Genomic DNA, 15,640 nt, shown 5'->3' on the forward strand with positions numbered 1-15,640 from the left:
GAGGATGATCTACAAATAACAAATTTAATTAAATGGAGTTACAAGGTTTTCTTCCGCCAGCGACGGACCTAGTAGTGTGTTAACCTCGTCCCCAGTTGTATCTCCTCCGTGAGATAAAGACTGGTAAAGCACTACGGCCGAAAGTGTGCATTTCCGGTGTATGTACATGTCAAAATACTTCCCAAAGGTCAGTGAATACCACGATCACAACACCAGAGGGAGCTCCACAAATCATGTAAAACCCAGATTCGGCTCAAACAAGGGACTAAACACGTTTTGCAATTATGCCACATCAATGTGGAACGCCCTGCCTAAAGCTGTAAAGGAATGTGAATCACTACCCACCTTCAAAAACACTCTCAAAGAACACCTACGTGAGACTGCAATTCGAAACTGGCCCCTGTAAATGTCCTAACCTAGTTGTACAGTAAATGACCAAGTAAGGCTTTGTCAATATTCCAATGTACAGTGTAAAATGTGTGTGTGTCCCCTACCCAACCCCCCCCCCCCCCCACCTCCAATGTACAGCCCTCACCCAACCCACCCAACCCCACCCCACCCAACCAACCTCCTCCAATGTACAGTTTCTATGACAAATGTATATACACTCCTTTTCTGGACACTTTTGTATCACAAACAGTACTGTATTTGCAAATCTGATATGTCATAAATGTATAGATGTAGCAGTACTGTCTATCTGTATGTCATGTATGTCATATATGTTATGATGAATTGAAAATGGGGGACCCTGATGTAAACAAGACGAAAGTCTTTCTCTGGTCTGCATCCCCTTAACAATTGTATGTATTGAGCTGTACTGTACTGTACCCATTCTGCAATCTGTTAATAAACTTTTCAATCAATCAATCAATCAAGTACTTACTTCCCCTGGAAGCTGCCTCCGAATGGACCAAACCTTAACAATTGTGTGTATTGAGTCGTACTGTATTGTACACATTCTGCAATCTGTTAAATAAAGCTTTCATTCATTAATTCCTTCATTCATGCATTCATTCTATAATTGTTTAGTCGAAACCGGAAAGCCTGTAGCCGGTACTTCCTGTACTTCCGTTTTCACACTTTAGGAGGCATATCTTTACCCATAGATATCTATCTATAGAACACTAGATAGCTTAAGGCGGAGTCATCAGCGTCACTGAACCGCCGCCATCTTGCTCCAGTTAGCCTTGAGTGAGAGTGAGTGAGCTGCACAGACAAAAATACTCATAACTCGCTGAAATATTGACTGATTTACAAACGGGTTGGTTTGCTAAAAAAACATCAAAGATGTAGTTATGATACTGCATACTTATACATTTTTTTTTAAAGATGTTTTTTTTTTTACAAACCGCTTGAATCATAGCCACGTTAATAATGCTTGTAATAAACCAAACCGTTTGTAAATCCGTCAATATTTCAGCGAGTTATGAGTATTTTTGTCTGTGCAGCTCACTCACTCTCACTCAAGGCTAACTGGAGCAAGATGGCGGCGGTTCAGTGACGTCGCTCTCCATTGGCCGGCAGCGCGGGCAAGCTATCTAGTGTTCTATATATATCTATGTCTTTACCAGCCTAGTAGTGTGTTGGGGGACCGTGTTGTGACGTCACTTCCGCCTCCCTCTCTCCTAGAGAAACTTTTGTGTAGGTTTTCCCCCATTAACAACCAGGTCGTTTGTGAACTCTTCTCTCCTCGCCTCTCACCAGCAGCAGCGACTCACTAACTCACTCTCCACCACCATGTCTCCTCCGTCCAGACGGCTTCAGACGAAGCCCGTGATAACATGTCTGAAGACTTTCCTCATCTCCTACAGTCTCATCTTTTGGGTAAGTTTGTATTTTTTTGCAAGAGCCGACAGGAACAACAAGCTAATGGGCTACAGCGGCGATGCCAACGCGTCATGACGTCACGCCATAATTAGCAGGGTTAGAGACTCGTTGGTTTTTTTGGGAAAAACAAAGAGTTGGATATTGTTTGTTTTTTGACTTTATAATACAGACTGATGGGTCAAAAAAGCGAGGCATGGGCTATCCTAGCGCTTTACAAAAAAATAAAACACTCCAGCCTGTTCACCAGTGGTCGAAGTACACGGTACCGGACTGATCTGAGAACAGTTTAATATATCCCAACCCTGGTCTGGGGTCAGTATAATGTAGGACAGGAGTACTGATCTGAGAACAGTTTAATATATCCCAACCCTGGTCTGGGGTCAGTATAATGTAGGACAGGAGTACTGATCTGAGAACAGTTTAATATATCCCAACCCTGGTCTGGAGTCAGTATAATGTAGGAGTACTGATCTGAGAACAGTTTAATATGTCCCACTACCTTTACTTAATTTCTTCAAGTTTTGTTTTATTTGTCACATATATAAGCTACATGTACATTACAGTGAAATGCTTGGTTCTGTATGAGGAGCCCCTGAGATTGTGCTTCATACAGTAAAAAAGGAAAAATAATACAAACTATAAGTACAAAATAAACGTTTTAAAATGCAAAAATGGGGTAGGGATGTGGTGCAAATATTTTAATAAATAGATAAACGTGGTGTAGTGTTAAGTGTTAGTGGAGGTAGAAATACCCAGATGAAATAGTACTCTGATAAAAAGTCCTCCATGCAAAACTGTAAAAGTTGAGAAGGTATTTGATATTGAATGTATTCAAGTATCAAAGGTAAAAGTATGCATTCTACGTGGTGTTTGGGTACTCCAGGCTGTGGGAGCGTTCAGTCCTCCAACCGTTGGCATCTAAAGGTTATGTTAAGTGGTATGTGGTCCACTTACTTATCCTGCTGTGATTGAAGGTTATGTTAAATAGTGGTATGTGGTCCAGTTATGCCGCTGTGATTTAAAGGTCATGTCAAAGTGCTATGTGGTCCAGCTATGCTGCTCTGATTGCGTCCCCTTGAAAAGGCAGGCTTCACATTTCAAAAGTTTATAATCATCATCATCAATGTTTTCTATGCAAAATCCTTTCCTTCAAAGTAACTAGTAACTGATGGCTTCAGATAAATGTAGTGGAGTAAAAGAAGTACAAAGTTCCCCGACAAGAAAATACTTCAGTAAAGTACAAATACCTCAAATGTTGACTTCAAGGTGCAATAAGTGTTTAATAGCTCTACATTCCAACAGCCATCACTGATATAGAGTGTCTGGTCTCCCAGTCCCTCCGCTCTGCAGTAAACAACAGCCATCACTGATGTATAGTGTCTGGTCAGTAACATGGGTCTCTCAGTCCCTCCACTCTGCAGTAAACAGCCATCACTGATATAGAGTGTCTGGTCAGTAACATGGGTCTCCCAGTCCCTCCACTCTGCAGTAAACAGCCATCACTGATATAGAGTGTCTGGTCAGTAACATGGGTCTCTCAGTCCCTCCGCTCTGCAGTAAACAGCCATCACTGTAGTGTCTGGTCAGTAACATGGGTCTCCCAGTCCCTCCACTCTGCAGTAAACAGCCATCACTGATATAGAGTGTCTGGTCAGTAACATGGATCTCCCAGTCCCTCCACTCTGCAGTAAACAGTCATCACTGATATAGAGTGTCTGGTCAGTAATAGGGATGCCCCGATCGATCGGCCACCGATCGTTATCGGCCGATAATCAGTATAAATATGCGATCGAGGAATTCCGATAATTAGTCATATTCGCCGATCGCGGAAACTGATCAAGTGGATATCTCACTCGCTTGTCTCAGACGCACAGGACCTGCAAACTGCTCCTCCTCCCTAGCCCCGCCCGTACCCGTGTAGAGTTTGTAAACACAGAGGAGGCGGACCTCCTCTGCTGAGTCTAGATAGTGCATTCGACCTGAGCTAACGTTAGCTACCTAGCTATCGTTACTGTTTAAACAAAATTACCCAGTCAACTATTCACTTTTAGTAGGCATTGTCTAACGGTATTTAGCCGGCTAGCTACTGATAGCTCCGGATATCAACAAATGCCCCAGGAAGTCTAGTAGCCCATGTTGATATCTCCGTTAGCTTGCGTTAGCTTGCGTTAGCTTGCGTTAGCTGACGTTAGTTCACGGTTCAAAACGAAATGTCCGATTGAACTAAATAGTTGTCTTAACGTCATCTAGCCGGCTAGCAGTAGCTACAGATAGCTCCTGATATCAATGTCTTATAACATTGATTGAATGCGTATTCGAGCTGAGGGCTTGCTGAATGTGAAATGACCAAAGCATAACGTTACCAATAGGGTCCCGCTGCAGCGCCGGAGAATCCTTTTTGGAGCTGGAGGCTACTAGAGTACACACAGACAGTGGAGCTGTTTGCAGATAGCGAGCATTTTGACTTGTTGCGTGGTGGCGATGTCTCGCAGATAATACAAGTACAAGTCTAATTATATAATATATATATTTTATAAAAAAAAAAAAAAAAATCTTTATATAAAATAATTTTTAATTTCTTTCAAAAACGATCGGTATCGGATCGGTATAGGCCGATATGGCTCACGACGATCGGTGATCGGTATCGGTGGCAAAAAACGTGATCGGGGCATCCCTAGTCAGTAACATGGGTCTCTCAGTCCCTCCGCTCTGCAGTAAACAGCCATCACTGATATAGAGTGTCTGGTCAGTAACATGGGTCTCCCAGTCCCTCCACTCTGCAGTAAACAGCCATCACTGATATAGAGTGTCTGGTCAGTAACATGGATCTCCCAGTCCCTCCACTCTGCAGTAAACAGTCATCACTGATATAGAGTGTCTGGTCAGTAACATGGGTCTCCCAGTCCCTCCACTCTGCAGTAAACAGACATCACTGATATAGCAGGCCTGTACGCTGCGATGATATGATCGCGAATTGCCCCTTTAATTGGCCGTTGCGATTGGTAAATATTATCTGGGGGCGGGCTTGCGAGTAGTGCTTTCAAGCCTTGCATTCGCATTTCACTCCTAAATTATCCAATGCGTGTGATGACGCCACTCACACGAGCTGTCAGTGCGACACAAGAATCTGTCGGCAATGAATGAACTTACTGCGATCACCGATAGCCTGAGTGAAAAAAAAGATTTGCGCGGAGTGAATCTGGGTCACGCTATATACTTGGAACTTGTAGTCTATCGTGCGATTAAAGACCATGTCCCTATCTGCGTAGTCTATACATCCAACACCAAATCCCATAATTCCTAGCGAAACGAAACTGAATATGGCCGCTTCCTTTAAATAATAATATTGCTCTTGCTCCGCAAGAACAACGGAGTGGATAATGGATATCAGTCAATTTTATGACAACCACGTCCGATGTGGAGAGATGATGATGATTGACGTGATGATGTGATGATTGATTGACGGGGACACGGAAACGTCTAACGTTCAGGATCAGCCATGCATTACGTGAGTACCCCACTACTAGGACGTGAAATACTGTCTACTTAAATTGACACCGCGGATCAATAAAGTATCAACCTATCTATCTAATAATGAGACGATATGCAAATAATATAATACTAATAATTGTCGGTTCCCCGTATATGAAATGAAATTACTGCTGGTAAAATCACTGTTTATTTCTCGTTTTGCATAGTATTACATTCCACTTCTATAAACAATCAAAGTCCTACCGTAAGAGCCTCATACGGGTCAATTAAACCTTTTTTATTAGTCTTTCCTTCGAGCTAAGTTGGACTGAACATTTCACTGTCAAAAGCGCAAATGTAAATAAGGTTGCGTTGCAACAGTTTTCAAAATAAAGGTCATATATACAAATACCTCTCAATTCTTATAAAAGAAAAGTCCCGGATATACATAAACATTAATTGGCATAGATCTCTATAAACGGCCCAACACATTGATCACTTTAGGCACACACTGAAACCAGTAACATCACAAATATGAAGCAGGTAATTACCCATACAAATAATAAACCTTTCATGAGGTTATTTACAATAATAATAATTCATTTGATTTCTAAAGCACTTTTCATTGTGAAACAAATGTATGCAGAGTTTCTTCTCCTCCTGATTAATGGTGTGTGTGTGTTGTGATGATCTCATTCAAGGAGCACTACACAAGCGCGCGCACACACACACACAGTTTGTTGTTTTTGTTCTATTAGTGATTTACACACTCTCAGTTGGTTCATTATAAAAGATACAAACCTGAAAACAAACGCACTTAAATGTTAAATAAAAGGACCACAGTAATGAGGCAGGAGGAACATATTTTTTTTAATAATGGTAAAATTGTTATTAAAAAATTTGCCCCTAAAAAATATTTTTTGCCCCTAAATTTCTCATTTAGGGGCAAGTGTGCCCCTAGTGAAAAAGCTTAGCGTACAGCCCTGTATAGTGTCTGGTCAGTAACATGGGTCTCCCAGTCCCTCCACTCTGCAGTAAACAGTCATCACTGATAGTGTCTGGTCAGTAACATGGGTCTCCCAGTCCCTCCACTCTGCAGTAAACAGTCATCACTGATAGTGTCTGGTCAGTAACATGGGTCTCCCAGTCCCTCCACTCTGCAGTAAACAGTCATCACTGATAGTGTCTGGTCAGTAACATGGGTCTCCCAGTCCCTCCACTCTGCAGTAAACAGTCATCACTGATAGTGTCTGGTCAGTAACATGGGTCTCCCAGTCCCTCCACTCTGCAGTAAACAGTCATCACTGATAGTGTCTGGTCAGTAACATGGGTCTCCCAGTCCCTCCACTCTGCAGTAAACAGTCATCACTGATAGTGTCTGGTCAGTAACATGGGTCTCCCAGTCCCTCCACTCTGCAGTAAACAGTCATCACTGATAGTGTCTGGTCAGTAACATGGGTCTCCCAGTCCCTCCACTCTGCAGTAAACAGTCATCACTGATAGTGTCTGGTCAGTAACATGGGTCTCCCAGTCCCTCCACTCTGCAGTAAACAGTCATCACTGATAGTGTCTGGTCAGTAACATGGGTCTCCGAGTCCCTCCACTCTGCAGTAAACAGCCATCAGTGTCTGGTCAGTAACATGGGTCTCCCAGTCCCTCCACTCTGCAGTAAACAGTCATCAGTGTCTGGTCAGTAACATCGGTCTCCTAGTCCCTCCACTCTGCAGTAAACAGTCATCACTGATAGTGTCTGGTCAGTAACATGGATCTCCCAGTCCCTGCACTCTGCAGTAAACAGTCATCACTGATAGTGTCTGGTCAGTAACATGGATCTCCCAATCCCTCCGCTCTGCAGTAAACACAAAATAAATGTTCTGGTATCCATTCCCACTTTATCCAATCAGGAGAGAGAACTCCACGAAGTGGGTAGCAGGAAAAACATGGCGTAAACAACATAAACATTCTCTTTTTCCATCTAAATGGTTGTTCTTCTGACAGAGAAATAGCGTATGCAATCGCTGGATGAGGATTGATATGTATTCATATTTGATCTGCAACCCCTAGTTTGACAGGAAGTTGGCCAAAAATGCTGATATCACTTACAGCACTTTTGCAGTACATTACTTTACTTTACTTACGCCTTTTACCCCGTTTGGGGCATAGGTCGTCAACAAGGGTTCTCCAAGCATCCCGATCCTGAGCCAACCTCTCAAGCTGGCCCCAGGTGTGTGTGTCCCATCTTCTTGGCATCATCTTTCAAGTGTCGGCGCCCAGGTGTTTCGTGGTCGGCCTCTCTTTCTTTTCCCTCGGGGGTTCCACCTGAGAGATTGTCTTGTGATGCTCGGGGATGGTTTACGGAGTGTATCATGGCCAATCCATCTCCAACGCCGTCGTTGGGGAATCTCTCTCTTCGCTGGCTGGGCAAAGTAAAATATATTGTTGGTTTCCTGTTGGTTGTCAGTTTGGCCATGGGTAGGTAGGGAATTTATTTTATTTTATTTTTTTATTTTATTTTTTCCCACGGCGACTATGGATAGGGAATTTCTTTATTTAATTAAAATGTTCACAACAACATGGATGCATGTACTCTGCCAGCATGTTGAATATCCATAATACTAAATGTTTGACTAAGATTTCTATGAAACTTTATTAAAAAAAAAAAAAAAATCTTTTTTTTTTTTTTTTTTTTTTTTTATAATTTTTTTTTAAAAACTCATAAAATATATTGGGTCGCACCTAAATCGGCAGGGTCGGTCGGCAACCGGAAACCAACTATTAATTTTGTTAGGCCCTGTCGTGTGTTCGTTGCCACGGGTCTTTGTTGCTGATGCCGATGGTGACCGTGTTAGGCCAGCGAACCTGGAGGATTCGGCGCAGACGGGTGTTTAGGAAAACGTGTAGTTTATTGGTTGTGGTGACAGTGGTGGTCCTCCAGGTCTCAGCGCCACATAGAGTAGGACCGACTTCACGTTGGTGTTAAAGATCCCGACCTTGGTTGTGATGGAAATGTCTTACATTACTTGAGTAAAAATACTTTATTTACTTTCCACCACTACAGAGAAGCAATACAAACCCTGGGCCACGTCACGCAGACGTGTGAGCTCCTCCCAGCAGAGAGGGGCCAGGCTGCCTTACAGGCGCTCCAGGTCTCATCAGATGAGTAGGTTTTGCTTGCTGCCTGCCTGGTGTAGAGCCATATGGAATCCGCGATCACGGAATCGCGGACGGAATCGCGGAATTGAGCAATAAAAATGGAATCCACTATATATATATATATTTTTTTTTTATACTTATTTTTTTTATGTTGTGGGACTTGTACAGCACTTTGTTCAACTTTGTCAGTGCTGTAAAGTTTAAACCTTTTAAAATCTTAGACAAACAAAACACTTTGCTTTCATGAAATATTGTAAGCCGTCATTTGAGGCTTTATAAAAGCAGCACAATGAACACAAATCTGTCAGTGCCGAGTCCGACCTCATCTTAAATAACAAACAGCATTGCTTGTTGTAGTTAACAAAGAGAGCCAGAGTTGATTTTGCAAAAATATATATAATTTTTTTTTTTTTAAATAATCAAATTTTATTTTCATATTCGAATCCCATGCTTCGAGGCTTCAAAGTATTTAAGACAGCCCTATTAAATGGACCGTTATATCTTATTAAATTGTGGACATTTATTCATTCCCACTTATTAGACACTATTTCTGATGGTAAAATGAGCGTACAAAGCAAAATACAGAATTCTGAAATATTAAAACGGAAAAAAACGGAATTTGGAAAAAATTAAATGGAATTTGGAAAAAAATAAAACTGATTTCATATGGCTCTAGCCTGGTGGCGATTTGGCACGAGGACTGAGTGAGAGAGTTGCTAAACGGAGGTTTATGACTCTGCGGCACCGCCGGGCTTGGAGGGTGATGGTAGGAATAGCATGTCAGCTGCTGGATCTTAGATAAGACATTCCTTTATTGTTGATCCCCTAGTTGGGGAAATTCCGGCGTCATAGCAGCGTGGGGGGGGAGGGGGGGAGCGTAATAGTAAGAAAGACGTAAATAAATATAGGCAATAAAATGTTATCTGAATATAAAAATATGAGAAGAAGTAAACAATATAATTTTTTTACTCTGAATACAAGAATATGAGAATATATAGAATGGTAAAAATATATATTATAGTGAATTGGTGATGAATGATCTATCCCTCACGCGTGAATCAATTGAAGGGAGTCTTTTTACTTTAACATCTTTACAACATGATCTAACGGTACAGAAAAAATAAGTGCACACAAAAATAGCCACAAAAAGCATATTGACTATTTTCCAATGACTCCAAAAAGACGGTCCTAGTCAACAACAAAGTTGACCAAAGTGCTGTACAAGTCCCACAACATAAGATAAAAAGATAAAAGCACACAATAAAAACATACAATATGTCACACACGTTAAAAAAAAAAAAAAAAAAAAAGGCAGGTCTCTCAAACTGTTTAAAAACCAAAAGCCAAAGCAAATAGATGTGTTTTGAGGCGTGATTTGAACACCTGCAGAGTGGGGGCCTGCCTAACATGCAGTGGCAGCTCATTCCAGAGCTTTGGGGCTGCCACAGCGAAAGCACGGCCCCCCCCCCCCCCCCCCCCTAAGCTTCAGCCTGGACTTGGGAACAGCCAAGTTAGGAGCTGATCAGAGGACCTGAGGGACCTTGGAGGAACATAAGGTTCCAGCAGGTCCGAGAGGTAACCCGGGTGCCAAGCCGTTCAGACATTTAAAAGCAAACGGTAAAAACCTTAAAATCAATCCTAAAACGCACAGGAAGCCAGTACAGGGGAAATGTGCTCTCGCTTACGTGTTCCAGTCAGCAGACGAGCTGCGGCGTTCTGGACTAACTGCAAGCGAGAGAAGGAGGCCTGAGACACTCAATATTAATGTAGCTGTCCCTTTACTGTGTCATTGTTACAAATAAATGATCTCTAGCCTATCCTATCTGCATCCGCTTGGCGCTCGGCGCTCCATCGAGAGTAATAAGACGTCACCGTCACTTTCGTACCAACCGTGCTCTTTATTGGATTATTTATGTTGACGAAACTGATGAGTTATATTCATTAAAAAAAGTTCATTTAATAAAAAAAAAAAAGACATTTAATCAGATGAATCACTTTATTCAAATTGGGGATTTAGTTTGAGAAAAAAAATATACAAAAATTCATTTGATATATTTTTTGGATTATGTCATAAAATATGACGCGACAACAGACATTCGAAGCTTCGTTAGAATACTTCAATAGAAGCTTTTAATGTTAAAAAATGACATTCGGTACAGCTCTAGTTGCAATGTTTCAATCTGCTCAAAGGAAAGTGTTACTTTGTGTCGTCGAGACGCTCGATATTGTCGTAGCCGTGCCTTTTCTGTGTCATTGTTGCGACGCTCGTGGGAGTTGGTGCAGCCGGGGGCGGTCGGAGAGGCCGGCCATAGAATAGATAGAATAGAATAGAAATACTTTTATTATCCCGAGGGAAATTTGACACTGCAAATCGCTCAACATTAAACATTTAGACAGAACGGGTCACGAATAAGAATAACAAAACAAACCATCATCCGAGATAATCATCCGGCCGGGAGATTAAAAGCGCATCGCTCTCGTCTGCGGTGTTTGAGCGTGTGACGCTCGTATCGATCGCGGTCAGCAGCCGGGTACAAAGTTCAAGAAGTCAACACTTCTTCTTTCCACTGTCTTTTTTTATTTGCCAATATGTATGGACGAATCCACATTGCAATACAGGTACAGAGCAATACTGTGTCTACAACTAATCCAATACAGGAGCAGAGTAGAAACGGTACAGAAAAACATGGACAGTAAGAAATAAAACACAGACTTATTTTATTTACTATTGTATTATTGCACAATCAAAGCGGGCATGGCCACCCACATTTCACTGTATGCCCTGGTATCATGTAGGGGTGGGACGATACATCGATCCAGATCGATACATCGATGTAATTATCAACAATCGAATCGGATCGATGCGATGTAATAAGATCGATTCATATCGATACTCTTATTTTGAAAATCCTGTGGCGAGTCTCATATCCGCCCAAGAACAACAGCAGTAGCTCCGTGTGTGTAGATGTTACAGCATAGCATTCTCCCTTTCTGTGTGTGTGTGTGTGCGCGCGTCTTTGGAAAGACCAGATGAGGTCAGAGGAGTTTGATGTTTAAATGTTACTGATTGTGTTAAATACGCATATGATATCCTCTCATATCGATCGCAGGCACCTGAATCTAATCGTATCGTATTGTATCGTGAGAGACTTTGTGATATCGGCAAATATCGTATCGTTGTCCAAAGAATCGATATCGTATCGTATCATGATGAAACTGGTGATTCCCACCCCTAGTATCATGTCATGTATGTGACAAATAAACCTCTTGGAAATCAGACGGTATAAAAGGACAAAGGCTAAGGTTAAGATCAACATCCCCTAAAGTGCATAGTAAAGTGCATAATGCATAGAGGCACAATTTACAGTAAAAGTGCATATAATCAAAGTGCGTAATACACAGACACACAGAAACGGCACTTCCACAACCAGACTAGTAGTAACACACCAAATTAACCCTTTCACTGCGACAATACACAGAAGGTTAACCCATCTCACTGCCACACAACGGCAGGTTATAACCCTTTCACTGCCACACTACAGAAGGTTAACCCTTTACTATCGCACTACCGACGGTTAATACTTCAATAGAAGCTTTGAATGTTAAAAAATGACATTCGGCACAGCCCTGTACATTACAGTGAAATGCTTGGTTCTGTATGAGCCTCCTGTGCTTCATACAGTAAAAAAATAAAAATATAAAAAGACCAATCGCTATACAATATACAAAACTAGGGGATGCACCGATCCAACTTTTTCACTCCCGATACCGATACCTGGGCTTTGGGTATTTTTTTTATTTGATTTGAAATCTTTATTTCTAACATGTAAATGAATACAAACAAAATAAATAACTAAACAAAATCAAAACATAACTCAAACAAAATAAATAACTAAACAAAAGCAAAACATAACTCAATCTACATGTTCAAAAAGGAGTAGGAAGAAGTATACACTTATTTAATCCTACCCCTTTTCCACTACTCAAATGAGTGTACTAATTTAAAACAAAAAAAAAATATATATATATGCAAAACGAAAAAAACAAACTATGAAAGAAATAAAATAAAAATGTAAACCCCCGTGAATATCAACTCCCTTCCTCATCCCTGTACCTCGTGAACATAATTTCCTTATAAATCAGTTTGAATTGAATTGATACAGAGTACCGATCCGATACCCATTGTTCAATTAATAAACTGTATGCCTCACTGTGTGGAAGAGACTGGGATCATTCTTTTGTGCAAGGCCACATCAGGCTTGACTTAAAACATTACTCTCCTAACTTGGTGAAACAAAATGTAACAAATTGACACATGGATATAAATATACTGAATTGTTATTTATTATTCAAATTAAATAACAAAACAAAAAAATTATTTGTCCCCGATCTAGCTATTTTAGTCATATCGGATCCGATATCAATATCGGTGCATCCCTGTACAAAATGCTAAAATGAGGTAGAGATGTAGTGCAAATATTTTAGTAATGAATAGATAAAACATGGTGTAGTGTTTAATTAAAAAGGAGTTCATATAATAATCTTGCCATAGATCCGAGGTCGGTGCTCTTGTTGACAGAGCCTGCTCTGCACTGGTTCTCACACAAGGAACAAACTTAACTTTTTGACTTACCAGCCATTTGGCTGGTAGATTTTTAAAAGTACCAGCCAGGCAGATTTTTTTACTAGCCAAAAATTATAAATAGCTTTTTAGTATATCGCCATGTGTTATTATTACATATAATACTCTCATATGCTATTTTCAATTGATATCATAAACAACGTAAGGAATATTAGCATAATTTTGAGTGGACTGAAGGAATGAGTCAGTGTTAACACTTTGGTTGCCTTGGGTTAAATTCATGATATACCATAGGTTGCCGGCTCTATTTGTCTATGGAGAAGTACCCCTTCTTTGCATGGCTATAACTTTTTAAATTCTATTGCTACATTGCCATTATTAGGGCCCATTCAAAGTCCTATATGTATTGTTCATTGTGTAGCAACGTTAAACTTTTTCATTCACATATTCATAGTAAAGTATGGTCTAATGTATAAGTATGTTTTCATCTCTTTCTGCAGCTTTCTCCAGAACGTGATCTATAGCCCCAAATGCATTATATTGATGATGCAATACAGTTTTATGGCAATCAGCGCGATATAAAAAATTCCAACTAGACGTACTTCTAGAAGTTACTACACGTCATCTGATGTTGACCGGATGGGCTAGGGGGCGTTTATAATTCCGTGGGCAGCGTTATACCAATCATCTAATGTGGGTCAAATGTTGATAATAGCAGTTAGTATCGAAGACGGTAACGTTACACGCTGAAACTCACCCCAGTCTCCGCGCGCCGTTGGGCGATCATCGTAGAGTAGAAGTCTTATCATTATGGGATGTAAATTTACCCGGTCCATCTCCAGCTTGTATAATGGTATATACGTCCAAATCATGTTGTTTATCGAGTTATTGGCAATCGATCACTGTGTAGCGTGACGAGCCAGAGTCCCGGGACCTATAGCGAGTGCCCGGAAGTACTACGGACGTCTAGCACAACCTCTATGGCACATCCTGTTAAGCGATTGCGCCGATCGGCCACCAGATGGCGCTCCTGAACCGCCAGAGAGCTCAGTGGGTCCTGCTGGTGGATCTCAGGCCAGCGGAGGGGACATATGAATCCGATCGCAGATTTTTGAAATATTGATATAAGGACGCTGTACAGCGTCCTCCGGCAACTTGAGCATGGCCAGCAATGACGTCTAAACACGTTTCATCGCAGTCAAAGTGTTAATAGTTTTAAATGCAAATAATTTATTGAAACATAGAAGTGGGGTCGGGACACACATTTAATTTCTATTTTTTTAACTGTTTTAACCATGTAGTGTAGCACTTTGGGATCCCAGTGAACAAAAAGTGCATTACAAATCCAATCTATTATTATTATTATTATTATTATTATTATTATTATTATTATTATTATTATTATTATTATTATTATTATTATTATTATTATTATTATTATTATTATGTGTGGCTGCCGCCCTGGCGGACATCTGTGCTCTACTGAGTGCACCTTTCTAGTCTAGAGAGAGCGCTGATTCTCCGTAGCTGAACAGGGTTGCATTTTGTCAACACAAGTTGGAACCCTGGAGGAAGCGATATAAGGAAACGAATTGCTCCGCTAATCGCTCATGTTGACCCCGCCCCCAAGTCGCTCACCGCTCACCTTGAATCGAGCGCTCCCCGCGTCACATCGCTCGGCAGATTTTTTTTTTTTTTTTGGAGCATGGTGTAAATTAGCTCAAACTACAACAGTCTACACCCCCTGGGCCCCTTAACAATTGTTTGTATTGAGCCGCATTGTAATTGTACCCATTCTGCAATGTTAAATAACGTTGTTTATCCATTCACTAGCTCTATTAAGCGATGATAGCTAGCCTAGCCACAATGCTATGGTCGCTGCCATTAACGTTAGCATGTAAGCTAACGACAACAACAATGGCGTCAAAACAGGATGTGAGTGACAAAGCCTGAACAGGATATCACAGGTTCACCCTTCTCATTGGTTGAAAATGGCCTTCATGTTTGTACATCGCCATCTGTTGCTTTGGCATTGTACTACATGTATATTACATCAGTGTTAAACCACTGTGAGCGGCCTGGAGGGAGTGGATTGCAGCGGAGGTGAAGCGGTAGATGCAGTGTATTTTGTTAGCCGCCAGGTGGCGGGCAGACCTTAAATTCTAATCGCCAAAGAATAAATCTACAAGCCAGTGCAGGGCTGTACGCTAAGCTTTTTCACTAGGGGCACACTTGCCCCTAAATGAGAAATTTAGGGGCAAAAAATATTTTTTAGGGGCATTTTTAAATAACAATTTTACCATTATTAAAAAAAAAATATGTTCCTCCTGCCTCATTACTGTGGTCCTTTTATTTAACATTTAAGTGTGTTTGTTTTCAGGTTTGTATCTTTTATAATGAACCAACTGAGAGTGTGTAAATCACTAATAGAACAAAAACAACAAACTGTGTGTGTGTGTGTGCGCGCGCTTGTGTAGTGCTCCTTGAATGAGATCACCACAACACACACACACCATTGCATTAATCAGGAGGACAAGAAACTCTGCATACATTTGTTTCACAATGAAAAGTGCTTTAGAAATCAAATGAATTATTATTGTAAATAAC

The 15,640-nt window shown here is 41.0% G+C and overlaps 1 protein-coding gene across 1 annotated transcript in view; it reads left to right on the forward strand.

The window, feature by feature from the left end:
* Positions 1–1,640: 1,640 nt before the first annotated feature.
* Positions 1,641–15,640, forward strand: part of LOC311248746 (tetraspanin-7-like) — a 37,012-nt gene continuing 23,012 nt past the window's right edge. The window contains exon 1 of the mRNA XM_084339576.1: positions 1,641–1,824. Within this exon, the coding sequence (XP_084195702.1) occupies positions 1,738–1,824 (87 nt within the window). The 5' untranslated portion in view covers positions 1,641–1,737. The remainder of the gene's footprint in view (positions 1,825–15,640) is intronic.

The sequence above is a fragment of the Notolepis coatsorum genome (assembly GCF_963971535.1).
Source record: "Notolepis coatsorum genome assembly, contig: SCAFFOLD_472, whole genome shotgun sequence".
Lineage (NCBI taxonomy): Eukaryota > Metazoa > Chordata > Actinopteri > Aulopiformes > Paralepididae > Notolepis > Notolepis coatsorum.